The sequence below is a fragment of the Narcine bancroftii genome, chromosome 9, assembly GCF_036971445.1.
Source record: "Narcine bancroftii isolate sNarBan1 chromosome 9, sNarBan1.hap1, whole genome shotgun sequence".
Classification (NCBI taxonomy): domain Eukaryota; kingdom Metazoa; phylum Chordata; class Chondrichthyes; order Torpediniformes; family Narcinidae; genus Narcine; species Narcine bancroftii.
This window is the reverse complement of record NC_091477.1, coordinates 93,766,712-93,792,156: the sequence shown is the minus strand read 5'-3', so window position 1 is coordinate 93,792,156 and position 25,445 is coordinate 93,766,712. Positions and strand designations below refer to the sequence as shown.

The window sequence follows — 25,445 nt, the reverse complement described above, 5'->3', positions numbered from 1 at the left end:
ATGAAGAAGGCATACCATGACTGCATTTCAGCAAGTCTGATCACCTGGGTGCACGTCTTCTCCTGGTGTACAAGCAGAAACTGAAGACCAGTGGTGAGGACAGCAAAAGTATGGTCGGGGGTGGGGGGGGGGGGGGGTTGGAGGGGCGTCTGTGGGACTGCTTTGAATCAGTGGACTGGAACATATTCAAGAACTCATCCATAGACTTGAATGAATATGCAACAGCTGTCACCAACATTATCAAGACCTGCGTAGATGATTGTGTGCCTATTCCCAAATACTGGGTGTTCCCCAACCAAAAGCCCTGGATGAATCAGAGAATTCACAACCTACTGTGGGCAAGAACAAGGGCATTTAAGGCCAGTGATCAGGATCTTTACAAGATGTCCAGGATCAACCTGAGGAACCAGTTCATGAAACAAGAAGAATGAAAATTTGATTGCTGTTGTATTGTCCAATGTACCTGTATATGCCGGTGTATACGATGAGGTGAAACTTAAAAATGTCACCCCAAAACCAGGGGCTTTTATACACCAAGTATAAAATATAAACCTTGACAGCAAAGTATCAGCGGTCCTCAGTGGCAAGTATACAATGTGAACATTGACTGTGAAGTGTCAGCGCTTCCCTGCACTCACCCAGTATTTGGGAATAGGCACACAATCATCTATGCAGGTCTTGATAATGTCAGTGACAGCTGTGGCATATTCATTCAAGTCTATGGATGAGTTCTTGAATATGTTTCAGTCCACTGATTCAAAGCAGTCCTGCAGATACTCCTTGACTGCAAAGTCTCAGTGCTCCCCCGTGGCAGGTATACCATGAGAACCTTGACAGTGAGGTCTCACTGCTCCTCTGCGGGGTCCATCCACTGCTGTTGGCTCTGTATAGGCTTTAAACAGCCTGTTAAAGGAGCCAACAGTGATTTATTTTAAAATATGCTAATAAAATTTAAATCTTTACTGGGTAATTTGCTTTTAAAATATTGTGACAGCATCACTCCACTGGTCAGTGGTAAGTGTCAGACTTAGGGTTGTTTTGTACAGCAAGTAAAGTTCAATACCTTCATAGTAAATTGAAATTCGGAAGGGGGTGGGTCATCTTATACAAGAGTTGTGTTTCTGGCGCCATCTGGAATATTGTGTGTGTTTCTGGTCACCAGCTTAGGAAGGGTGTGATTAAGTGAGAGAAGATGCAGAAAATATTCATAGGGATATTGCTAGGTCTGGCAGGCTGGAGTTATAAAGAGAGACTGGATATGTTGGGACTATTTTTCTGGACCAAAGGAGGCCGAGGGGGGGGATCTTAAGGAGGTATATAAAAATCATGAGGGCCACAGATAAGGTATTCCCAGGCTAGGAGAAACTTGAGAGCTTAGGTTTAAGGTGAGAGGGGAAAGATTTAAAGGGAACCTGAGGGACAAGATTTCACATAGCAGGTGATAGGAAAATGGAATGAACTGTTGGAGGATGTGGAAGAGGCAGGTAAAGGTACAACATTTAAGAGATATTTTGACAGGAAGATTGGAGAGAAATGGTGGAGGGGGATATGGGGTAAATGAGACTAGCTCAAGAAGGAAGCTGAGGGTGGGAAGGTGATGAGCTAAATAGCCTGTTCTGTGCTGCACAATCCTACAACGTTACAACAGGTAGCAGACATCCAGGTCTCTACTTGGATTGCTCATTTATTTTCTTTATTTTATTCCATTGTTTTGCAGCCTTTTCCTTGGGATTTTACATTCCAATGATTACTTTTGGTGTCTTAATAAATAACCAGAGAATGATTTAAAACTACATTCTCAATTTATTTTAATTTAAAATATTTAATCTTTACCAAATTATTTCCAATTGAATTTTGATGTAAAACAAAGTTGTAAAGTGTTTGTTTTCTCTGGGAAACCATACAGATAGGACGACTGAATTGTGATCCATTTCCCCAACAGAACTTTTAAAAAGGATACAGCCAATAACACACATCTCCCTGAATAAGGTTTCATATCTAATGAGTACAGGCATTGTAACATTTTGAATGTTTTGAAATGATGCATTAATAATCTGAGCTCAAAGCCAACATTAGTAATTTTCCCTAGAGTAGACCCATTTTCAGAACGTTCCACGAAATCTAAATTGAATTTCACATTTCTATTATTAGAATGTGATCCAAAAGTTGGGGATTTGGTGCATATTTGTTGGAAGAGTTATTTTTTTTAAATGCTCCGATTGCTTAATGCAATAATATGCCAGAATGTAATAACCCAGGTCAACACCAGGCAGTTAAGGGTTATGTCATGAAGTCACACCTGGACCGTTTTTTGGTTGGAACAAAATGGATGGCCTATTTCCCTAAAATAATTTCACCTATCTTCAAAACACATATACATACCCACTCCTCTTTTTGCCTCCCCCCCAAAATGCTACATTGCATTGAAAATAGAAAATGAAACTCTTTTATTCCAAAAAGGAGGCAGAAAGCAGAAATCTATGGGCAATACAAGATGGTTCAGGAGAAACTCAGCAGGCCCCATAGCATCGATAGGCAATGAAATGTAACCAACATTTCGGGTCTGAGCCCTTCATCAAGGTTTGAGCAAAACACAGGCATCTGCCAAAATAAAAAGGTAGGGGGGAGGGGGGTTGGAATGCAGGCTAACAAGTAAGAGATCTTGGTGGATATAGGTGGGAGGATAGAATAGAAAATAAAACCTGAGAAGCGAGAGGGTAAGTTACTTTGACTATACTTCTTCATACTGTGCCCACTGTAAGGATTCTATTCCTTTCTCTCAATTCCTCCGCCTCCATCATATCTGCTCCCGGTATGAGGTTTTCCATTCCAGAATATTAAAGATGTTCTTCTTCAAAAAAATTGTGACCTCACCTCTACTCCCTTCATCTTAGCCCTTACCTACATATCTTCTATTTCCCTCACAGCTGCACTGCTCCTCCACCCAGAGATGGATCAAGGACAGAATTCTTCTTGACTTCACCTACCACCCCACCAGCCTACGCATCCAGCATATTATCCTCAGCATCTGACACATAGAATTCTAAGTCCAGGCATCATAGTTTCAAATACAGTATAAGAGACAAGGCCATTAGAGCATACAATAAAATAAGATGTGTTTACAACCCTTGACAGCAAAAGGCAATTGTTAGTACTTTTTAAGATATTCACAGATATTTGAGAACTAAAATAATTAAGGGAATTGAGGAAATGACTGAAACCCAAAATCATCCTTGATGTCATTGAATATAGAATAGAGTCAAGGGAACAAATAACCTATTCCTGTGCTCTTATTTTTTAAGTTGCCCAATTTGTGAATCACTGGAACATAATTCAAAATTGTTGTAAGGAATATACTCTGTCAGCAAACAATTACAACAAATGTGAAATATCATATGATGCATGTTTTTATCTGGTGCATTACTCAAACAGTGCAATCATCTTATTTGACAGTGGCTCAACCATGGAGTTCATGCATGTGATATTCATAATTAAGTGAAAATACTTCCTTCATCACAATTTCTTGATTTGGGACTTTGACTGCCAGAATATCAAAATGTTAAGTCCACATTATGGGCAAAGACAAATGTTTGATTTCCATTTTTTACCTTTCATATATAATCCCCCCTCTTGAAGACCCTTGGATAGTCCTGTAGGCATTTTTCCTGTCTGAAAGAGGAGAAGGAGATTTAATTAATGAATGTTTCATATAGACAGCTCAGTTGGCAAATCATTTTTAACTCCTGCTTGGAGAAATAGTAATCTCCCCTTGACAAAATCAGGTGGTTTTTTAAAACGTGGATAATGAATAAAACCTTATCTTCTATCACTGCCATAGATGTAATACGTACATCTCCACATACATCATTGATCTGGTTTGTACACTGAAATCTCCTTTTTACAAGTATGATTACTTTGTCTGCATTGCATGAAGAGTGAGACTTTTGAATCTGTCATTTAAAAAGAAATTGAACAGTGCATTTAGCTTAACTTGAAAACTTCACATGACTCCAGTGTTTGAGAGAAGATTTCTAGTTAATTAGCTAGATTTCTCAATAACCTAAGTAGCAAATTGCACCATAGTCATGGGAATCAGTGGCTCACTGTTGACACAATGAACTGGATCTCTGCTTAACAGTTGGCTGCCCAAACTCCCTATTACTGGATCTTGGGCTATACTATTTCTATTGTCCAGTGCACTCCTACGTGCAATTTTGTGTTTGGATGTCTAGCTTCCAACTAAGTGGGTTTACTGCATTGAGAAAGGCTGTGGTCCCAGAAAGCCTCAAAAGCTCCAGCCTCATTGCGTGTCAACACTGTTATTTACATTCAATATTTATACTGCTTGGGTCGGAATAAAAGCTCAATTAAAAAAAGTAAATTTATATTAAAAAAACAAACATAAAATCATTTAGGAATACATTTAAGCTAATTTTTATAAATTTAATTCAATTAATTTAAATTCCTTTAAATGTGAGTGAGCTTTATACTTAAAGAAATTCAACTACAATTGTAATTATACTTTGATTTTTTTGAAAACTTTTAGTTTTTTAAATTTCTTGGCAGTTTTTTCTTTGCACCTGGCCCAAACTTGGCAACAGATGTTCCATTCAAAGTACTAGAGATTTTGAGGAAGTTTGCCTGGCTACTTCAAGTCAAGACAATTCACCTTTTTTTATTGTTCATACGATGCTTGCATGGTAAAGATGAGAGCATTTCTCCACAATCATGGAGCATATTTACATAAATATAAATGAAAACACATAAACTATTAAATACTCTGTGCACATATGTTCTGGGAATTCAGGAGTCTGATGGCCTGGGGAAAAAAAATAAACTGTTGCCTCATCTGGATATTTGCAGAACCTCCTACTAAATGGCAGAAAGGTGAACAGTTTACTTGAGAGATGTGTGGAGTCCCTCACAATGTTTATTGTGTTCCACCTGCATCGAGTGTTGTAGATGTCTTTTATGCCTTCATGGTAGGAAGAAAGCCCCCAATGATCTTTTCCACTGACTTCACCATCCTCTCTAGGGTCTTGTGGTCTGAGGAGGTACAGCTTCCAAACCAGGCAGTGATCCAGTTACACAAAATTCTCTCATACATGCTCTATAGAATGTAGTGAGGATGGAGGATGGGAGATTAACTTTCCTCAGCCTTTGCAAAAAGTAGAGGGGCTGCTAGGCTTTCTTGGCTATGGAGTTGGTGTTCAGGGACCAGGTGAGATTTCTTCTCACCAGATGAGACACTCTGCATCTTATCTTTGGATAAGATTCAGAGTATCCACGCAGCATCAGGGCAGGAACAGAAGGCTAGAGTTCAACCTGTGTACGGGAATGCAGAACCGTGTCTGAACTATATAAATTGTATTATGCATGGGAAATTACTCTATATTTTTCAATGATGTCTGTTTGGAGCAGCATGGAGATTGAAAATAGGAGGGAGTCAGGATGAACAACTGAGCTCCACAATGTATTATTTACAAGTGCACTCTTTAACAGATTTACTGCTCCACATCCCAACTGACAACATACAAACATTAATTTAACTCATGGCTGTGGATGCCACCTTTTATGGACTCACTGCAAAGTTGTGTATACTACAGAGACTGTCAAAAGTACTTTGATGAATCTGACTCCTTTGAACTTGTAAAAGAACTTGCATTGACCTAATTCCTTTTTATGTTCATCACAGAAAACTTCTCACTAATTCTTTCAGTACCTAGTCACATATAAACTTCTCCAGCTAAATCTGGAAAAGATCAAAAGCAGCATCTTTCATCTACTGGATCAACCGTGTAACCATGTTTCAAATTAACGTCACATTTCAGAAAGTTACTCTCTGCCTAATGCTTCAGGTTAAGCAAGATCATCTACAGTCTCAGTATTTTACCTGTTCCTAAACAACTTCTGAAGCCATAGCTCCCTATCAATGACTGTTATTACTGCTGGAATCTGGTCCAATCTCAAGCTACTTGTGGTAAAACTGTCAGCCACGTGATCATTAGTTTCAGACTCTACATTGTAATGCTCTCCTCCCTGGTCTATGAGCTACATCTTCTGCAAATTTCATTTCATTGTAAAATTTGACATCTCAGCATATCCCATTCAGGCACCAATGTTTTCACTACACTTTTTTGACTTTGGGTTCACAACGTGTCACAAAAAACCTCAAATTCTTTTATTTAAATCCCTCTAGAGATATTCCCTTCCTACTTCTTCCTCTGTTGGACTGTACTCATTGGAGTTTGGAAGAATGAGAGAGTATCTCATAGAAGCATTTTGAATGCTGAAAGCATTGGACATAGGTTTGAATAATAGGTTTCCCTTGGTGGGTGAATCCAGGACAAGAGGGCACCCATTTAAGGGAATTAGGTACCCATTTAAAAAAGAGATGAGGAGAAATTTATTTAGCCAGAGGGGCTTGGATTTGTGGAATTCATTGCCACTTACAGCTGTGGAGGCCCAATCATTGGGGGAGTTTAAAGAGGAGATTGATATCTAATTAGTCAGGATGAAAACAAGTCCTATCAAAGGGCAGACAAACCCTCTTGTAGGGCGAACGGCCATCTAACAAATGTGCCGTGAAGAGCGGAAAGGGCATCCCTTGCCTGGCCATTAACTGCAACAGAACTTCTCCGAGCTGTCTTGGACCTCACTATTCCACTGGATCTGGGAGGGGATAATGAGAGGGTAAGTCTGGACCTGTGGAACCCCTACTCACTCAAATCCATTCAGGCACACACTGTTCCTTTCTGAGGAGTGGGGTATTCTCATCAAATCCACAAACTGATTGAAAGGAACCATCATTATCCCGTGGAATGGATAGCCAGAAGAAGAAGATATAGAGCAAAGATATTTTTTCTTTGGCTTGGCTTCGCGGACGAAGATTTATGGAGGGGGTAAAAAGTCCACGTGAGCTGCAGGCTCGTTTGTGGCTGACAAGTCTGATGCGGGACAGGCAGACACGGTTGCAGCGGTTGCAGGGGAAAGTTGGTGGGTTGGGGTTGGGTGTTGGGTTTTTCCTCCTTTGCCTTTTGTCAGTGAGGTGGGCTCTGCGGTCTTCTTCAAAGGAGGTTGCTGCCCGCCAAACTGTGAGGCGCCAAGATGCACGGTTTGAGGCGTTATCAGCCCACTGGCGGTGGTCAATGTGGCAGGCACCAAGAGATTTCTTTAGGCAGTCCTTGTACCTTTTCTTTGGTGCACCTCTGTCACGGTGGCCAGTGGAGAGCTCGCCATAGAACACGATCTTGGGAAGGCGAAGGCAAAGATATAGAGCAAAGATAAAGATACATTCCTTGATAAAGGGCTCAAGCCTGAAATGTTGGTTATGTTTCTTTATCTTTGCTGCATAAAGGACGCTGTTTGACCTGCTGAGTTGTGTTTTTACAGTTGCCTACACTACACTTGAATCACAAGATTTTCATCCAAAGAATTTTTCTCTTCTTCATCCTCAGAACTATTGTAGCAGCCAAGGTATAGTTTGTGCACACTTAAAAAATTATGGTTATTATTCTTTGAGTGAAGCACATCTTTCTTTAGTAGAACTCCTCTACACTTTGGATGACACTTTCAAGACATAGTTAGATGACCAACACCGAGAAGGAAATTGTGCAACAAGAATTAAAACACTCAGTCTCATATTCTGGAATTTATGCTGAGCATTTTACCCCAAAACATATTTTATATGTTCAGCAATACACTGATTTCTGAGGAATTTTCTGGAGAAAGTTGGGAAACATGGTACCCTGTGAAAAATTGAATTACTGGAGAGAGCCCTGGACCTCTGCATCCAGTTGCCCCAAAAGCTGCTGTCAGTTTTTCTGTGAGGACTCCAAGTTCTGAGAGTTTTGCCATTCCTACGATTACAAAATCTTCAGCATTTTACTACATCTATAGTCTTAAAAGAATAAGCTCATGCAGAGTTAAATCCAGCAGAAAAAAAAGCAAAAGATACACATCTGCCAAATAACCAAGCACATTTTCCAATGACGTTTCATGTTTCAGAGACATTTAATCAAAATACTAAATTATTACTGAAAAGAAACTTCCAACAAACTGAACTCTGAAGCGCAACGGAAGTCTGTGAATAATTGTTTTTGACAGCACCTAATGGCCTGAATATCCCTGAGAATGTCTGATTTCAGAAGCTAAGCAGGCTCAGGATTGGTCAGTACTTGGAGGGGAGACCACTTTGGAAGACCAGGTGCTGAAGGTTTCTGTGAGGGGTGCTGGACAAATTTGCGACTCTCTGTCTGACTTACAGTAGACAAAAGTTAAAGAATTTAATGTTTGTAAATAGTAGGATGTGACAATAATGGAACCCTTACCTAATTGGTATTCTTCACAAGAAAAAAACACAAAAATTCATAGTAAATAATATGCTATATGTGCAGAGCACCATTTCAACATGTAGATATATACTTGTTTAATTTATATATTTTTGTCTTTATCCCTGTATTAAAATCAGCTTTTGCTGCACAAACCATCCCAAATTTATCAAAAATATTAGAATTAGATATAAAAGGAATCTCAGTATCTTTCCACAATTAAATCTTCACCTGTTAAATCGCATTGCTTTCCATTCACCCCTTGACTCCTGGCCCAGGCTGTATCAACGGATACGACTCGAAGAATTGTTTTCTCAAAAGCCCGTCTCTAGATCTGAAGGGTCTAAACTCCTGATTTTTCATCAATCAAACCTTCTTCACCTGCCACAGTTTCTCCTGACATATTATTTCCTGCAGAAATAACATGAAATAGACATTCATTATAAATATCCTTATGGATTTACCTTAGAGTTCTGTCAATTTTATACTGTCATAAAAATTGTTACCTCTGTAGATTATTTGATTCATTTCAGAATGAAATCTGAATTTACAGTCAATGGGAATTTGCTTAGTAAGTAAAATGCAGCATGCACGGATTATTAACCTATTTGGTTCACGAGGTTACAGTAGTTTGAAAGTACTTCAAGTAATTGAAGACACTGAATTAATGTTCATTCAAAAGGAATGAAGGAACAGAAGAAATTAGATGAGATAATGAATTATGTAATTTTATAAAATCAATGCATTAAATGTACTAAAGATGTTTAACTTATTCACAATGAGAGACCACAACATCAACATAATAATGGAAAAATAAACTAGTGCTCTTTATGAAAAAAAGGACATGAACATTGGGGAAAGCTCCAATCTTCTACATTCAAGAGATACCAGACTCACCAATGAATGTTTCAATGCACTGTCATTGCAACGAGTTTCAAGAATGATCATGTTGAGAGTCATATAGTAAAACACGAAAATCTGTAGACACCGTGGGTGAAGTAAAAACACAAAGTTGGAGAACCTCAACAGGTCAAACAGTTTCCTTTATATAGCAAAGGTAAAATGTCAGTTATGTATTTTTACCTTTGCTATTATAAAGGACACTATTTGACCTGCTGAGTTTCTCCAGCATTGTGTTTTTACTTGAGAGTCATATATACGTACCATGTAGAGATGCACCAAAATTCTTTCTTGGGGCAGCTACACTGGTCTATTGGATACACCAGATTTTCATATTTCAGATTTATTGTCACATGACATCACATACAACCTTGGGATTCGTTTTTCTGCAGGCAAGGCAGAATTACCACTTATTAGTAGTTAAAAAAAAAACTGTACACAGTGTATATATGTAAACAAATAAAAAATGTAAACAAATTCTCTGTGCAATTCAGAGAGGAAAAAAAATCAATAAATGTAAAAGTCCTTCAATGAATCTTGGATTGAGTTTATAGTTGAGGAATTGGATGGTGGAGGGGTAGCAGCAGTTTCTGAACCAGATGGGATGAGTCTTGTGGCACCTTTACCTCTTTCCTGATGGTAGCAATGAGAACAGAGCATGCGCTGGGTGGTGTGGATCCTTGATGATTGCTACTGCCCTCTGCTCCCTGTAGATGTTCTCAATGGTGGGGAGGGCTTTACCTGTGATATCCTGGGCTGTGTCCATTATCTTTTGCAGGGCTTTATGTTCAGGGATATTGCTGTCCCTATACCAGACGGTGATGCAGCCGGTCAGCACACTTTCCACCACACATCAATAGAAATTTGCCAGGGTTTCTGAAGTCATGCCAAACCTCTGGAAACTCCTGAGGAAGTACAGGCACAGGCATGCTTTCTTTACGATGCCATAAGTGTGTTGGATCCAGGAAATAGCCTCTGAGATGACTCCCAAGAACTTATATTTGCTTATCCTGTCTACCTCTAATCCCCCACTGATCACTGGATTTTACACCTCTGGTTTTTCCTTCCTGAAGTCAACAATCAGATCCTTGGTTTTGGTGACATTGAGTCCAAGGATTCTGTTGGAGCACCATTCAGCCAAATCTTCCTCCTATATGCTGACTGCATCTCCAACTACAATATAAAAGGACTGATAAATAAACATTCACAGTTGCATTTATTGGAGGGGGGTGGGGGAGTGATGCTTCAAATGTACAGACAGATCTTTTAGTGGTCCTGGTGTGATTTATGGTTCAAGTTTAAGTTCATTGTCACATGTACCAAATTGCAATGATTAGGTTAGGTATGGTTAGGAAAGTTCAAGAGCCTGATAGCTGTTGGAAACAAAAATTGTTCTTGAACCTAAAGATGCCAAACTTCTAGCTTCTATACTTCTGCCTGAAGGTAGCAGCAAAACGAGATTGTGACAAGTGCGATGGAGATACTTTATGATGCCGGCTGCTTTCTTTAGATGGGAACTCATAAAGCTCTCTTCAAATGGATGGGAAGTTGATATCCACCCTCCCCGCTCCCCGCTCCCAATCAATCCTTAGTAATAGTGTTATTTAAAAGAATGCCGAACAGTGCTGAACAGGAATGGAGAATCCGCCCTTCAGTACTCAAAATCTGCACTGAATGTAATGTTAAATTAAACTCTCTTCTGTCTGCATGTGATCCTTATCACTCCATTCCCTGCCAATATAGAAGGCATTTAAATATGATATTTGTCACTATTGTATTTGCTTCTACCATGACCCTGAGCACCCTGTTCCAGGCAAAGTAATAATTAAGCATATATTTTGTCTATTAGTTGGAAAATCAGCAAGATTCCTGAATTACAGAGCACAGGAACCATATGTAGTATACAATAATTGTCACCAGACCATCTCAGATCAGTCAACATCTGTGACTAGAGTCTACCGTAAATATTCATGTATAATGCGTTTTGTGTATAATAGAAACCCCCCCCCATTTTTGAGGGGAAAAAGGGAGAAAAATTTTACCCCCATGTATAATACGACCCCCTCCCCTCACCCGCCTGATTCACACTGCCGTCTCTTCCCCCTCATCTGTCTGAGTCATGCTGGCATCTCTCTACCCCCTCACTTGACCTGAGTTGCGCTGGCATTCCTCTCCCCCCTTGCCTGCCCGAGTTGTGCTGGCATCTCTCTCCCTCCTTGCCCGCCCGAATCGTGCTGGTGTCTCTCCTCCCTCGCCTGCCCAATTTGCGCTGCCATCTCCCATTCCCTGCCCAACCTAGTCACGCTGCTGTCAATATAAGTGGCTGCTGATAATCTTATTTTTTGTTAAACCTGGCAGAAAGAAATTGTTAAAATAATAACCTCGTTGAGCTCGAATTTCGGTCCAAAACTTTTCACATTATACACGAAAATTTACGGTAATCCTGTCCTGTCTTATTGGTAAAGTAACTACAACTTAATCAAAGAACTTTTCTTCCATAAAGTATAAAGCCTCAAAAGAACATTAATATTTCTACCTCCAATTTAGGTTTATTGACCTGGAAGCTGAAGATATATTCAAGTACTTAAGGAGTTATGCAATGCAGAGTAGACTTACCAGAGAGGATATACCTCAAAGGAATTGAATAGGAAGCATAAAATGGGTAAAGGTCAGAGAATTGGGATGCAGAGTCAGTGGTGGCTTGTGAGATGGTTCTGGACAACCTACCTTCAGTATCTATGTTCTCCAGTCTCATCTGCGTTTCATAAATTACAAGGATCTTCCTCATTCTTCTAAACTCTATCAAACATAAGCTCAATCATCCCAATTTCTCTTTATATATCAGTCCTGCTATTCCAAGGATTAGTCTGGTGAACCTTCGCTGCACTCCCTCCATAACTAAAGCATCTTTCCTCAAATAAGGAGCTAGAAACAACACAGAATCTGTGGTCTCACCAAGCCCTGTAGAATTGTAGTAAGACTCCTCCAGATTTCAAATCCTCATCTAAATTGTTATAATGTATTGTGAACAACTAGGGTCCAAGCATTGAACCTGAATACAATTAGCAATTTATCTCTGGCCTTTGTCTCCCATCTACCAACAAAACTGCGAATACATGACCATCCACTGGATCTCACTCTATGAGCCATCTGTTCAAAAAAATCAGTACACATGTCAAGCATGATTTCCCTTTTGTTAATCCATGTTGATTTGACTACTTCTGTCACCATTTTCCAAATTTTCTACTCTTACATTTTCATAATGGACTCAAACAGTTTCCCCACTGCTGACGTTAGATTAGTTGGTTATAATTCCCTGCCTTCTCTCTCCCTCCTTTAATAATGGGTTCACATTAGATTCTCTCCAATTTACTAGGAACTGATGTAGACTGGAAAATAATATGCTGGTAATATAAATTTCCTTCCCTACTCTGCACATCAGATTCTCTAACATTACTAGGAGACGACTTGTGTCCTTATTTGTGAAGTCAGGCCCTATTTGCTCAATTAGGCCACCATTTCTTTTTTCCTCCATTTTAAATTTCTGTTTCTTACTGGAATGGACTATATTTGTGAATACACAAAAGTCCTGGAGAAAGTTAGCAGGTTCCACAGCATCCAGAGGAAGCAAAGGTCTATAACCAATATTGCACACCTGAGGCCTTTGTCAAGGTATGTGCAAAAAGCAGGCATGCACCTGAATAAAAAGGTGGGGGGGGAGGAGAGAAGAGGGGCATTGGGGAGAATCACAGGCCAACAGTCAAGAGGACATGGATATGGACATGGATAGGAAGGCAGGTGGAAAAGCTAAGAATTGACCAGGGGAATGGAGTAGCTCTGTGAATGCAGAGCTAGAAGAAAGGAGACAGAGGGATGGGGAAAGAGAGAGAGAGAGAAAGAGACAGACAAGGAGAAGGAGCTGGAGGAAAGGCAACATAGGGGTGGGGAAATAAACAGGTGGGGGTGGATGCGTGGATGAGGAGCTAACAGAAACCAGAGAAGTCAATGTTGATGCCTTCTGATTGGAGATACAAAGACAAAATATGGGGTGTTGCTCCTCCATTTTGAATATAGTCTCAGTTGGGCAGTGTATGAGACCATGAACAGGCATGTCGACATGGGAATGGGACAGGGAATTAAAATGTGTTGCCACTAGGAGATCCTCACTATTACAATAGACAGAGTGAAGGTGGTCAATGAAACAATCTCCAAGTCTGCATCCAGTCTCTCTAGAGTAGAGGAGACAACAGGAGCACTAGACTCAAATGTGAGGTGTTGCTTCATTTGGAAGGACTGTTTGGAGCCCAGAATGATGATGAGGGAGGAGATGTGTGCACAATTGTAGCATTTACTGTGGTCACAGGAGTAGGTACCAAAGGGGTAATTGATGGGAAGAGATGAGTGGAGAAGGGAGTCATAGAGGGATCATTTGTCCTCAACTTTTTCTCTTCACAAATTTCTAGAAGCCTTTATAGGCAATTTTTAATTTCCCTGTGAATTTACTCTATTGCCTCTTAAAATAATCCCATGGTCTTTCCTCAGGTTTCCTGCTTTATTGGGCCAAATTATACATCTCTTCTTGGTACTCATACTATCCTTATTTCCCTTGTGAGCCACAGTTGAGCCATTCTTCTTGTTTTATCTTTCAGCCGGACAGGAATGAACAATCATTATTGTTCATCCTTGCTCTCCTTAAATGCTTGCCTTTGCAAATTCACCACAAATTATGTAAATAATATTCCTTAGTCTAAGCCAACATCTATCTTGCACTGCTGTTGTTTCCCTCATTTATATTCAGAACCCTGGTCTCAGAATCAGTCACATTACTCTCCATCTTAATGAAAAATTCAATCTATTATGGTCAATTCTCTACAAGAGACCTCATTCAAGATTGCAGATGAATCCTTTCTCATTACCAAATACCCCTTCCGGGATGTCTGGCTCACTAGTTGGTTTCTTCATATATATATTGGTCCAAAAGTATCATCCCATATCTACTCCAGGAATTCATGATCCATCGCATTGTTCCTAATTTGATTCAATCAGATGCCTTGCTGATCATGGCTTTCCATCCATCCACAATCTGTGACCTTCCAAATTGTAGTGGTTGCCTTCCCTGTTCTCCTTCGGTGAAGGCTCCATCTTTGAGCTGAGACCATAGTCAATGTTGAGTTCATGATTATACAAGGGAAAAATACTTAAGTGGTTTCTTGTTGCCTTCTTCAGTTGCAGTGTCCATACTGGACAGGTAACCCTGGCCATTGATCAGCAGATTCATCTGTCCAGCTTTTTTAGTTTTACAATCATAAATTCCAATTTGTAGAATTTGCTTGTAAAAACCATCCACCATCTACAATCCATAGCTTCACGTGGCCCTGATTGGGAGGCAAAACAGGTACTACACCTTGCCCAAGGGTGACCTGTAGGCTATCAGACAGCAGGTGCGCTTTATACCACCTTTTTCTGAGCAATTGTGCTGCAACAACACCAAATTTGATTAGTTCTATTTAAGTGTGAATTAAAAATCATATATGATTGCCCTTGCATCCTCATTGTAAACATCTCTAATTTCCTGCTTTGTACCATCCTTAACTACTGCTGTTTGAAGGTTTGTATGCAACTTCTATGAATTTTTTCTCTCCCTTGGCAGTCTTAGCTCTGCCTTTACTGATTCAACATCCTGTGCATTGACCAACACACTCAAAAGACCAGATTATGCCTCAATTTCCTTTATGTTCCTCCAGCAGGGGCTATAATCACCTTAGGCTTCTTAATGATAAAATTCTTTTGATAATTGTGATTAATAAGAGTTTAATACATATACATTTACTTTAGTGCTCATAATATGAATTGTAGTTGACTATTATTATTTGTTAAATCAAAACATCTGCTAAACATCTGCTAAATCAAAACATTATATCTTGAATTTCCATTCAAAAAGAATGCATTATAAAATCTGCCAGTTCAATGCAACAAGATCACTGCAAATTATTTTCTTCATATAAAGCAAAGATCAAGCTGCTGGATGCAAAAACTATGCATGCTGGTTGATAGAAGATTTTAGTATCAATTTAAAATGCTGCCAAATGCAGCACAGCAGGGGGTATTTCTATTACCTCCAAGGGTGCTTCATGTTCACAAAGGCATTGACAACTTTTTGGATTGCCCAATAATAACAGCTAATTTTTGGAGAAAACAGGAGACGGCAGATGCTGGAATCTGAAGCTAAACACAATTGCTGGAGCTACATCAGTGGGAGGAAGATCATAGTTGGTGTTTTGAACCAAAACTCTTTATCAAGACTAGTTAAATGCAGTACCTGTACTATTAAAATAGAATACAAAATATTTGGGGCCCCTGTCTCACCCATCCCACCCTGGCAGTGAAGACAGGGTGGGATGGGAGAGACAGTAGCCTCATGTGGGTGTGGTGAACCAGGTAGAGGCAAAACATGATGGACAGTCAGTGGACTGGCAAATGCCAAAGGGATAGAGAGAGGCAAGACAAAGAGGTCAGGTGAAGGGCGTTGAGAGAGGGAGATTATAAGACAAATACGTGTTTTAAGCAGCCGCTGCTTTCCAGGAAATTATTTCCATTTTCCCAGAATGCATGCTGTGTAAAAAGGTCAGAACGGGAATGAGGGTGCCATTCCCATTCCAATATTTTATCTCCTGGACCCCTTGTAAATTTCCCAGAATTCCGTGAACAATGGGTTAATGAATAGCATGTATCATTGATGTGTGTTGCAAGTTCTTTAATTATTGCACTTCTGGTGTGCTGTCTCAACTCTCGTAATGAAACAGAAATTTCAAGTTTTGTCATTTGTGTGTGAACGACCAATGCTAAGATGTCGAACCTTCTTCAGACCTGTAAAATCACAAAAATTCTATCTAAAAACATAAAAGACTGGCAGGGCTGGAATCTGATAAGGTGGGAATGGTGCCGTAGGGGGTGGGGATGGGGGAGGAAGAGGAGAAAACAGAAGAATCCAGTGGAGAGATAGGGGGGATCTAGAGGGGAATAGAACCAGAGAGGAGGGGAAATTAGAATGGGTGGGAAAGAGGACAAAAAAGAGAGGGGAGTAGTACAGGAGAAGCAGTGCAGAAGAGAAGGAACATCATTTAAAATTAGAATGTTCTATATTCATACCTTTACTGGTACATTTATCTGTGCATCAAGGAAACAACCTTTTCCATAATTGCTCAATAAATCTTAACAATATGCACACAGAAATATGTCTGGGTATAGCGGGGCTAATACCCCACAATTGCAGATACAAAAACTACAGGATACAATTAAATCATTTATTCTGTGCGAACACCAATCCTCAGAAAAATTCAAGTTACTCGTCAGTTCCCTTCTTGCATTGTTTAAAGACAATCTGCCTTTGCCTGGTATTTCTTAGTTCATTCTCCATGTTCAAATATCAGAGAAGTATCCATCAAAGCTTCCATTATCTCAACTTGTATGTGGCAAATGAATGGATGGATAAAAATAAATGCAGCTCAACTTTAATTTGACAAGGATGAAATCAGTTGAATAAAAATCACATTAAACATATAGAAAGGCATGCTTCTGTTCTGTGTGACACTGGCTCACTAGCAGATCTACTTTGTGAGGAGTTGGAGGAGATTTGGGTAGGTCACCAAAGACTTTTACATGTTTCTACAGGTGTACCATTCTGACAGATTGTTTCATGATCTGGTATGGAGGTGCCAATGCACAAGACAAGAAAATATTCTAAAGAGTTGTGAGCTTAGCCAGTGCCATCATGGACACCAGTCTCTACTCCATCAAGGACATCCACAAAAGATGGTCTCTTAAGAAAGCAGCCTCTACCCTCAAGGACCTTCACCATTTAGAACATGTCCTCTTCATACTGCTACCATTGGGAAGGTAGTCAGATTTCTGAATGGTCCAATAACTACCTCACTTCCTCTTATTTTTTGCACTGATTTATTTCTTTTTAAATGTAATTTTATACCAATATTTGTGCTGCTGCAATAACAATGAAATTTGTGACATTTTCATGAGAATAAGTTCTGATTCTGAAAAGGTACCCTTTCTAAATTTGCTGATGACACAAAGGTAAGTTGTGCATGTGGGAGTTTGCAGCACCCTGAGATGCTGTGGGATCTGGGTGTCCATGCATGGGATTTGCAAAAGGCTAACGCCCAACTACAACAGTTAGAGCAACGAGCAATAGAATGTGGTTCATTGCTAGAGGATTTTTATTCACAAGTAGGATGCTGTGGGATCTGGGTGTCCATGCATGGGATTTGCAAAAGGCTAACGCCCAACTACAACAGTTAGAGCAACGAGCAATAGAATGTGGTTCATTGCTAGAGGATTTTTATTCACAAGTAGGATGCTGTGGGATCTGGGTGTCCATGCATGGGATTTGCAAAAGGCTAACGCCCAACTACAACAGTTAGAGCAACGAGCAATAGAATGTGGTTCATTGCTAGAGGATTTTTATTCACAAGTAGGATGCTGTGGGATCTGGGTGTCCATGCATGGGATTTGCAAAAGGCTAACGCCCAACTACAACAGTTAGAGCAACGAGCAATAGAATGTGGTTCATTGCTAGAGGATTTTTATTCACAAGTAGGACAGTTATGATTTTTATATTTAGAAATTTTGGCTATATAAGTAATTTTTACACGTGCGAATATAATAAAAGTTGAAAAAAAAAGTTGGGCAGTTATGCTTCAGACATATCGGACATTATTTGGAGCGCTATAAAATCTTGGTCTCCTTATTTTACAGAAGGATGTGCATGTGTGGTATTTCAATAAAACCTTTGAGCTTGGAGTTGGGTTCTCAAAGGCTGGAATTCAATCACAAAATGTTGCCTGGCTTTTACTACCTATAGGCACTGCATGACCTGCTCAGGTTCCCAAGCACGTTTATGAATTTATGCAATGATTTAAATTTTTTTTCCATTATGCACACCTTACAGTAAAAAGGAAATCAAAATATATCAAGATAAATGGCTGTGATTGCCCAAATCGTTACGAGGCTTGCATAAGCAGAATGTTATATACAAAGAGTTAGAACAGAAACGAGTATTAGAGTGAAATTCAAGCGGAGAGATATGCAGAGTGATTGCTCTGTTCGGAATAAAGTTTAATGGGCAAACATTATCAAGTCTTTATATTACATGAGTTTCTCAACTCATTTTGTCATGGAAAGGAAATTAAAACCAAATAAAACCAGGAAATAAAATACAAGACAAAGAAAAGGGTCAACAAATATTACAGAAAGGGAAACATTAATAATTGCAAACTACACATTTTCTACTAGTGGTGCTGTGAGGCACAAGGGTTTGTTGCAGAGACACACAAATGTGAAATGGCCTATGAACAACCTATGCACGAGCAGACTATTAATCCCTTCTTATTGGAAGTCCACATAAATTCATTGGTGCTTGGTTACAACAATTACCACCATCAACCCCTATCAGTCTACACAAAATTTCAGTAAATATAGAACATGGAACAGCACAGTACAGGCCCTTGATGTTGTTCCGACCCATACATCCCTTCCTAAAAAAAGTACTAAACCCTCCTTACCTCATACCCTCTGTTTTTCTTTCATCCATGTGTCTAAAAGTCTCTTAAATGACCCTAATGTTTCAGCTCCCATCACCATCTCTGGCAAGGCATTCCAGGCACGCACAACTCTCTGTGTAATAAAAACTTATCCCTGATGTCACCCCTAAACTTCCCTCCCTCCAATTGTAAACATGCCCTCTAGTGTTTGCTGATCCTGCCCTGGGAAACTGGTGCTGGCTATCCATCCTATCTATGCCTCTCATAATCTTGTAGACCTCTATCAAGTCTCCTCTCATCCTTCTATGCTCCAAAGTGAAAAGTCCCAGCTTTGCTAACTTTGCCTTATAAGACTTGTTTCCCAATCCAGGAAACATCCTAGTAAAACTCCTCTGCATCCTCTCCATGGCTTCCACATCCTTCCTATAATGAGGGGACCAGAGCTGAAAACAGTACTCTAAGAGTGGTCTTCCTAGAGATTTGTAGAGTTGCAACCATGACCTCTCTACTCCTGAATTAAATTTCCCCTATTAATAAATCCCAGCATCTCATAGGCCTTAACTATCCTACCAACCTGCGCAGTGACCTTGAGGAATGTATGGATTTGCACCCCAAGTTCCCTCTGTTCATCCATACTCTTAAGTAACTGATCATTAATCCTGTACACAGCCTTCTGGTTTTTCCTTCCAAAATGTATCACCTCACATTTATCCAGATTGAAATCCATCTGCCACTTCATCTTGTTACCTTCAACTCTATCCCACAACTCCTCTAGACTTTGTGTCATCTGCAAACTAACTGACCCATCCATCTGCCTCTTTATCCAGGTCATTTATAAAAATCACAAAGAGCAGGGGTCCCAGAACAGATCCCTATGACACTCCATTGTCACCGACCTGTGGGCAGAATATTTTCCTTTCACTACTACTCTCTGCTTTTTTCCTAGAAACCAATTCTTTAAACATACAGCTAATTTTCCACTGATCTCGTGACTCATGACTTGTGACTCATGACTTTCTGGATTTCAAAAACCTTGTTAAAATCCACGAAGACCACATCTACTGCACTCTACCCTTATCATTGTGTTTTGTTACCTCCTCAAAAAACTCAATTAGACTCATGAAGCGTGACCTTCCCTTTACAAAGCCAGGCTGACCATTCTTAAGTAGACTAAACTTCTCCAAATGCTCCTAGATCCTATCCTTAAGAATCCTCTCCAATAGTTTACACACCATTAATATAAGACTCACTGGTTTATAATTCCCAGGATTCTCCCTTTTACCTTTTTTAAAACAAGAGGACTACATTTGTCATTCTCTTATCCTCTGGCACCTCTCCTGCAGCCAAAGAGGATTCAAAGATCATAGCTATGGCCTCCACTATCTCTTCTTTCACTTCCCACAGCAGCCTGGGGTTATATTGCGTCCAGCCCAGGAACTTATCAATCTTGATGTTTTTAAGAAGATCCAGCACTTTTGCTTCCTTAATCTCCACATTGTTCAGCATACAGGCCTGGTCAATTTTGACCTCACTGAGTGGTGATAGAATAACTACACGCACTGCATTCCTACCAGCTTACTGCAGGGGGCAACCACTGTACCTGCAGGTAGGTAACCTGGGAAGCTGGCCCCACCTGCTGGCTGTCAATCATCGGCCTGTATAAAGATTCAAGCTGGTCCCTTCGGGGACAGTCAGATGTGGAGCCAGCAAAGATACTAAGGGAGTTGTGGTCACTCTCACCAAAATGCTCACCTACTGAGAGGTCATTACCCAGAATCAGATCCAGTATGGCCTCACCTCTAGTCAGTCAGTCCACATACTGTGTCAGGAATCCTTCTTGTACACATCTGACAAATACATCCCCATTCATCCCTCTTGCAGTCAGTAGGTGCCAGTCAATATTAGGGATGTTGAAATCACTCATAACTACAACCCTTTTCGTCCCACACCATTCCAAATTCTGCCTGCTTATCTGCATCTTGATGTCCTGAGGCCTAATTGGAGGCATATAGACTATTCCCAGCACAATGATAGCTCTCTTCCTATTTCTGACTTCCACCCACATCGAGAGTGGACATTGCCTCTGCAGCATCCTCCCTTTCAATAGCTGTGATACTATCCCTGACCAGTAATGCTACTCCATACACTTTATCTATCTCCCATCCTTTTTAAATAAAAACCACCTAAACCCAGGTACCTGCATCAGCCAATCTCACCCTTCCTCCAGCCAAGTTTCAGTAATGGCCACAACATCATAGTTCCACATACTGATCCATGCTCTAAATTCACCCCCTTTATTCCTAATACTCCTAGCATTGAAATAGACACATTTCAAACCTTCTAACTGGCTACCTTTATATTTTGTCCCATGTCTGTCCTTCCTCACCAACTCAGAGCACACGGCAACATGCTTTTGTCCTTCTACCCTAATCTCTATACTCACATTCTGCATTCTACTAAACCTGCTCATCTTTTCTTTCCCCTCCCCTTTCCTGTCTTTCCAGTTGTCCCTTTCCTTACACACTCAGCCATCCCTCCTCCCTCTCATTGCTGCTGTCCCCTCCTTCCCTTCTCCACCTATAATCTCCTGCTGTTGCCACCCTCCTCTCTTTTGTTCGGACACCTGTTGGCATTTTCTCATACCTTGATGAAGAGCTCTAGCCTGAAACGTCAGTTATGTATTTTTACCTTTGCTTCATAAAAGACACTGACCTGCTAAGCTTCTCCAGCATTTTGTGTTTTTACTTCAGTCATGGTGTCTATAGATTTTTGTGATTTATAATCTAAACTGTATTCTTTGCAGTTTGCAAGAGAACAGTAGATCGAGAAAGTTAGCCAATAAAAACAAATTGTGCTCATTGGAAGCAAGCAGTCCAGACCAACACATTCTTTCTTTGGCTTGGCTTCACGGACGAAGATTTATGGAGGGGGTAAAAGTCCACGTCAGCTGCAGGCTCGTTTGTGGCTGACAAGTCCGATGCGGGACAGGCAGACACGGTTGCAGCGGCTGCAGGGGAAAATTGGTTGGTTGGGGTTGGGTGTTGGGTTTTTCCTCCTTTGCCTTTTGTCAGTGAGGTGGGCTCTGCGGTCTTCTTCAAAGGAGGTTGCTGCCCGCCAAACTGTGAGGCGCCAAGATGCACAGTTTGAGGCGATATCAGCCCACTGGCGGTGGTCAATGTGGCAGGCACCAAGAGATTTCTTTAGGCAGCCCTTGTACCTTTTCTTTGGTGCACCACTGTCACGGTGGCCATTGGAGAGCTCGCCATATAACACGATCTTGGGAAGGCGATGGTCCTCCATTCTGGAGACGTGACCCACCCAGCGCAGCTGGATCTTCAGCAGCGTGGACTCGATGCTGTCGACCTCTGCCATCTCGAGTACTTTGACGTTAGGGATGAAAGCGCTCCAATGGATGTTGAGGATGGAGCGGAGACAACGCTGGTGGAAGCGTTCTAGGAGCCGTAGGTGATGCCGGTAGAGGACCCATGATTCGGAGCCGAACAGGAGTGTGGGTATGACAACGGCTCTGTATACGCTTATCTTTGTGAGGTTTTTCAGTTGGTTGTTTTTCCAGACTCTTTTGTGTAGTCTTCCAAAGGCTCTATTTGCCTTGGCGAGTCTGTTGTCTATCTCATTGTCGATCCTTGCATCTGATGAAATGGTGCAGCCGAGATAGGTAAACTGGTTGACCGTTTTGAGTTTTGTGTGCCCGATGGAGATGTGGGGGTCTGGTAGTCATGGTGGGGAGCTGGCTGATGGAGGACCTCAGTTTTCTTCAGGCTGACTTCCAGGCCAAACATTTTGGCAGTTTCCGCAAAGCAGAACGTCAAGCGCTGAAGACCAACACAAGGGAACAATGAAAAAACACCCTGTAGGTGACCAATCAGGAATGAATGTCATGTCTGATTATACTTCAGTGCCTGGTGACATCAAAGATAAAGGAGCTGCAGATATGAGTACTGTAATTGGAGGAGCTGACTTGTCCAATGAACAAACATTTGGCCCAAGATCAGACATAGTGAAACTGAAATTGGAAATGTTTAATTGATTTGAAAGTGGACTGCAATTTTATGGTAGCTGTAACACTATATATAGTATTGACAAAAAGTTATTTGGTTCAGGGATTTTATTCAGCGGCTCTGTTCTAAATTACAAACTTCTTTAAGAAATCAGAGTGCTTGAAAATTAGCTGTAGATTGTATTTCTTGACAGAAGTGTATCTTAATATGGGTCAGATGGTCTTGTAATAATTTGAATGAATTGAGTTCAAAACAAAAACCACAAATTTATCAGTGGAATGTGCCAGATTTGAGACTACATTATTCTTTTTTAATTTGAAAATTACATCAGTGTTCAATATATTTACAAACAATAGTTTCAATTATTATTGATTTCTGCTTGTGGATTTAAAGAAGCAATTCTTTCTTAAGTTCAGTAAATCTCTACATTAATCTCAAGACTTTAAAAAAAAGGGTTATACTTTATTTCTGTATTTCAACTAATTATCAATGTTAAGAAAGTTTTTAAAAAAATTATACATCTGCATCTTGATGGCATCAGAAACACAGCCTTTCATCTCAGAGGACTTGTATTTACCAGGGATAGATGTAGACGGTGATGTTACTGGCCATCCTCGGCTGCCAGATCAGGGTTGGGGAACGTGGTTGGAGATTCCAGTGTGTTGGCGATCTCTCAATGATTGAGTCTCTATCATTGTTGTAGAGTCTTATTATAGAGTCAGAGAACTGTACAGTAGTCCCCGATTTATGACCAAGTTCCGTTCTGACCGACCAGATGTATCTAGAAAGGGAAATTCACTTATCAGTTTTATTGTTCATTGAATACAACATGGCAGCCACCAAGACCAGCTCTCATGGAAGGTTGGCCACCCCTTTCATAGGCACTATTTTCCATAGATAGGTCCCAACTTTCACCCTTAAAGTGTAATTTTTATATTTATATGTATTTTTATCTTTAAAATATTTATACAGTACTGTTTTTCGGTCGTATGTACAGATGGTTGCAAGTCACATAAGTTGTAAGCCGGGGACTAACTGAATAGCATGGAAATAGGTACTTCAGTCGAACCAGTCCAAGCCCATCAGGATGTTCATCCAAACAGGTCCCATTTGCCTCTTTTTGGGGAATATTCCTGCAAACCTTGCCTGTCCAAGTATCTGCCTAAATGTTCCAAGAATGTCCCCAACAGGTTTTAAAATGCAAACCTAGGGGCAGATCTTGTACTTTTGCTGAATCTGCTGCAAATTTAAAAATCTTTAAAAGTGTCCAGCATTTTATTAAAACTGAAATAATTTAATCTGCTTTAATAAGCTATTAAAACAATTAAAAATGTTAAATTAAGTAACCTTTTGCCTTCTTTCTGGCAGGCCAAGATTGACTTGCATGGAATTTGAGTGGTTATTTCCCCGAGTAAGGTTGGTGAATTTAGCAAATGGAGTTCACTGATGGAGCACAGAAACAAATGTTCTCCCATCATTCAATAAGTGCTCTGGTTGCGTGCATGGAAATCTGGCATTCATTTCATTTATATGGCTAAATACCAGTGGTTGGCACCTGAGCTCACAACTTCAGCCAGAATGACTCAGCCCATGATATACCACTGGAATACTAGTATACTTGAGGCAACTTTTCCTCAGGAGACTGCAAAACTATTCCCAAAATGACCACCCTACTGAAATGTTATGAAAAAATCAATGAAAATAAACTCTGGTGGCATTTCATTTTTAAGTCCAATTGTTTTTACACATTCCTAAGAAAACAAATAAAAATGAATTTCTTGGTGTGGAATGAACTAATCATGTTTGCTCGGGGAACATATGATATCTACAGCTAAAAACTTATGAAATTAACTTGAAGAGATCAACTATCATTTTACAGAATAACTCAACTATTTCCCTATTATTTGCAATTACTCGAGTACTGTTGGGTTTTCATTCTGTGCTGTGTGACATTCTGAGTGATTTGTGAGAGGATTTGGTTTCTCAACTTATAAATTTACGCAAATAATTTAGATAGAGGCACAATTGTGTGGCTGGCCATTGTTCAAATGTGGTCTACATGGGACATGTTTCCATTTCACTTGTATCAGCAAAGCACATGAAGTGAATCGTGTAAGTCAGTGTTTTCAAACTGCCCCCCCTAAACTCACATTCCACCTTAAGCAATTCCTATGCCATAAGTGCTCTGTGATTAGTAGAGGATTGCCTAAGGTGGTATGTGAGTGGAAAGAAATAGGTTTGAAAACCACTGTTTTAATCGTACTTAAATAATTCATTATGTGCACGGTTTCGTAAATCCATAGGGTCTGTCTTGCAGCAGGCATATATAAATTTCATATAATACGACACTGTTTAATTACTATGACAATAAATTGAATTTTGAATCTTGAAATTGGCCAATGACAATGGGTCAAGCAGAATATTTCAAAATATTGCAGTGGTTCTCAACCTTTCCTTCCCACTCATATACAATCCTTACCAATCACAGAGAACTTATGGCATAGGAATTGGTTAAGGTGGAATGGGAGTTGAGGGGGGCAGTTTGAAAATCACTGATGTCTGTGATTGTTTGGTATGTTAATCATCGAGCCCATTCAAGGTACCAGATTCTGCAATTACAGGTAACAATTTGTAATACTGTG

The 25,445-nt window shown here is 40.1% G+C and overlaps 1 protein-coding gene across 1 annotated transcript in view; it reads right to left on the bottom strand.

Moving 5' to 3' along the window:
- The window catches only part of veph1 (ventricular zone expressed PH domain-containing 1), a 175,587-nt gene that overhangs the window by 32,362 nt on the left and 117,780 nt on the right, over positions 1-25,445 (bottom strand). Inside the window, 3 exon segments of the mRNA XM_069899101.1 lie at positions 821-903; positions 3,915-3,950; positions 8,562-8,643. Of these exon segments, the coding sequence (XP_069755202.1) occupies positions 821-903; positions 3,915-3,950; positions 8,562-8,643 (201 nt within the window).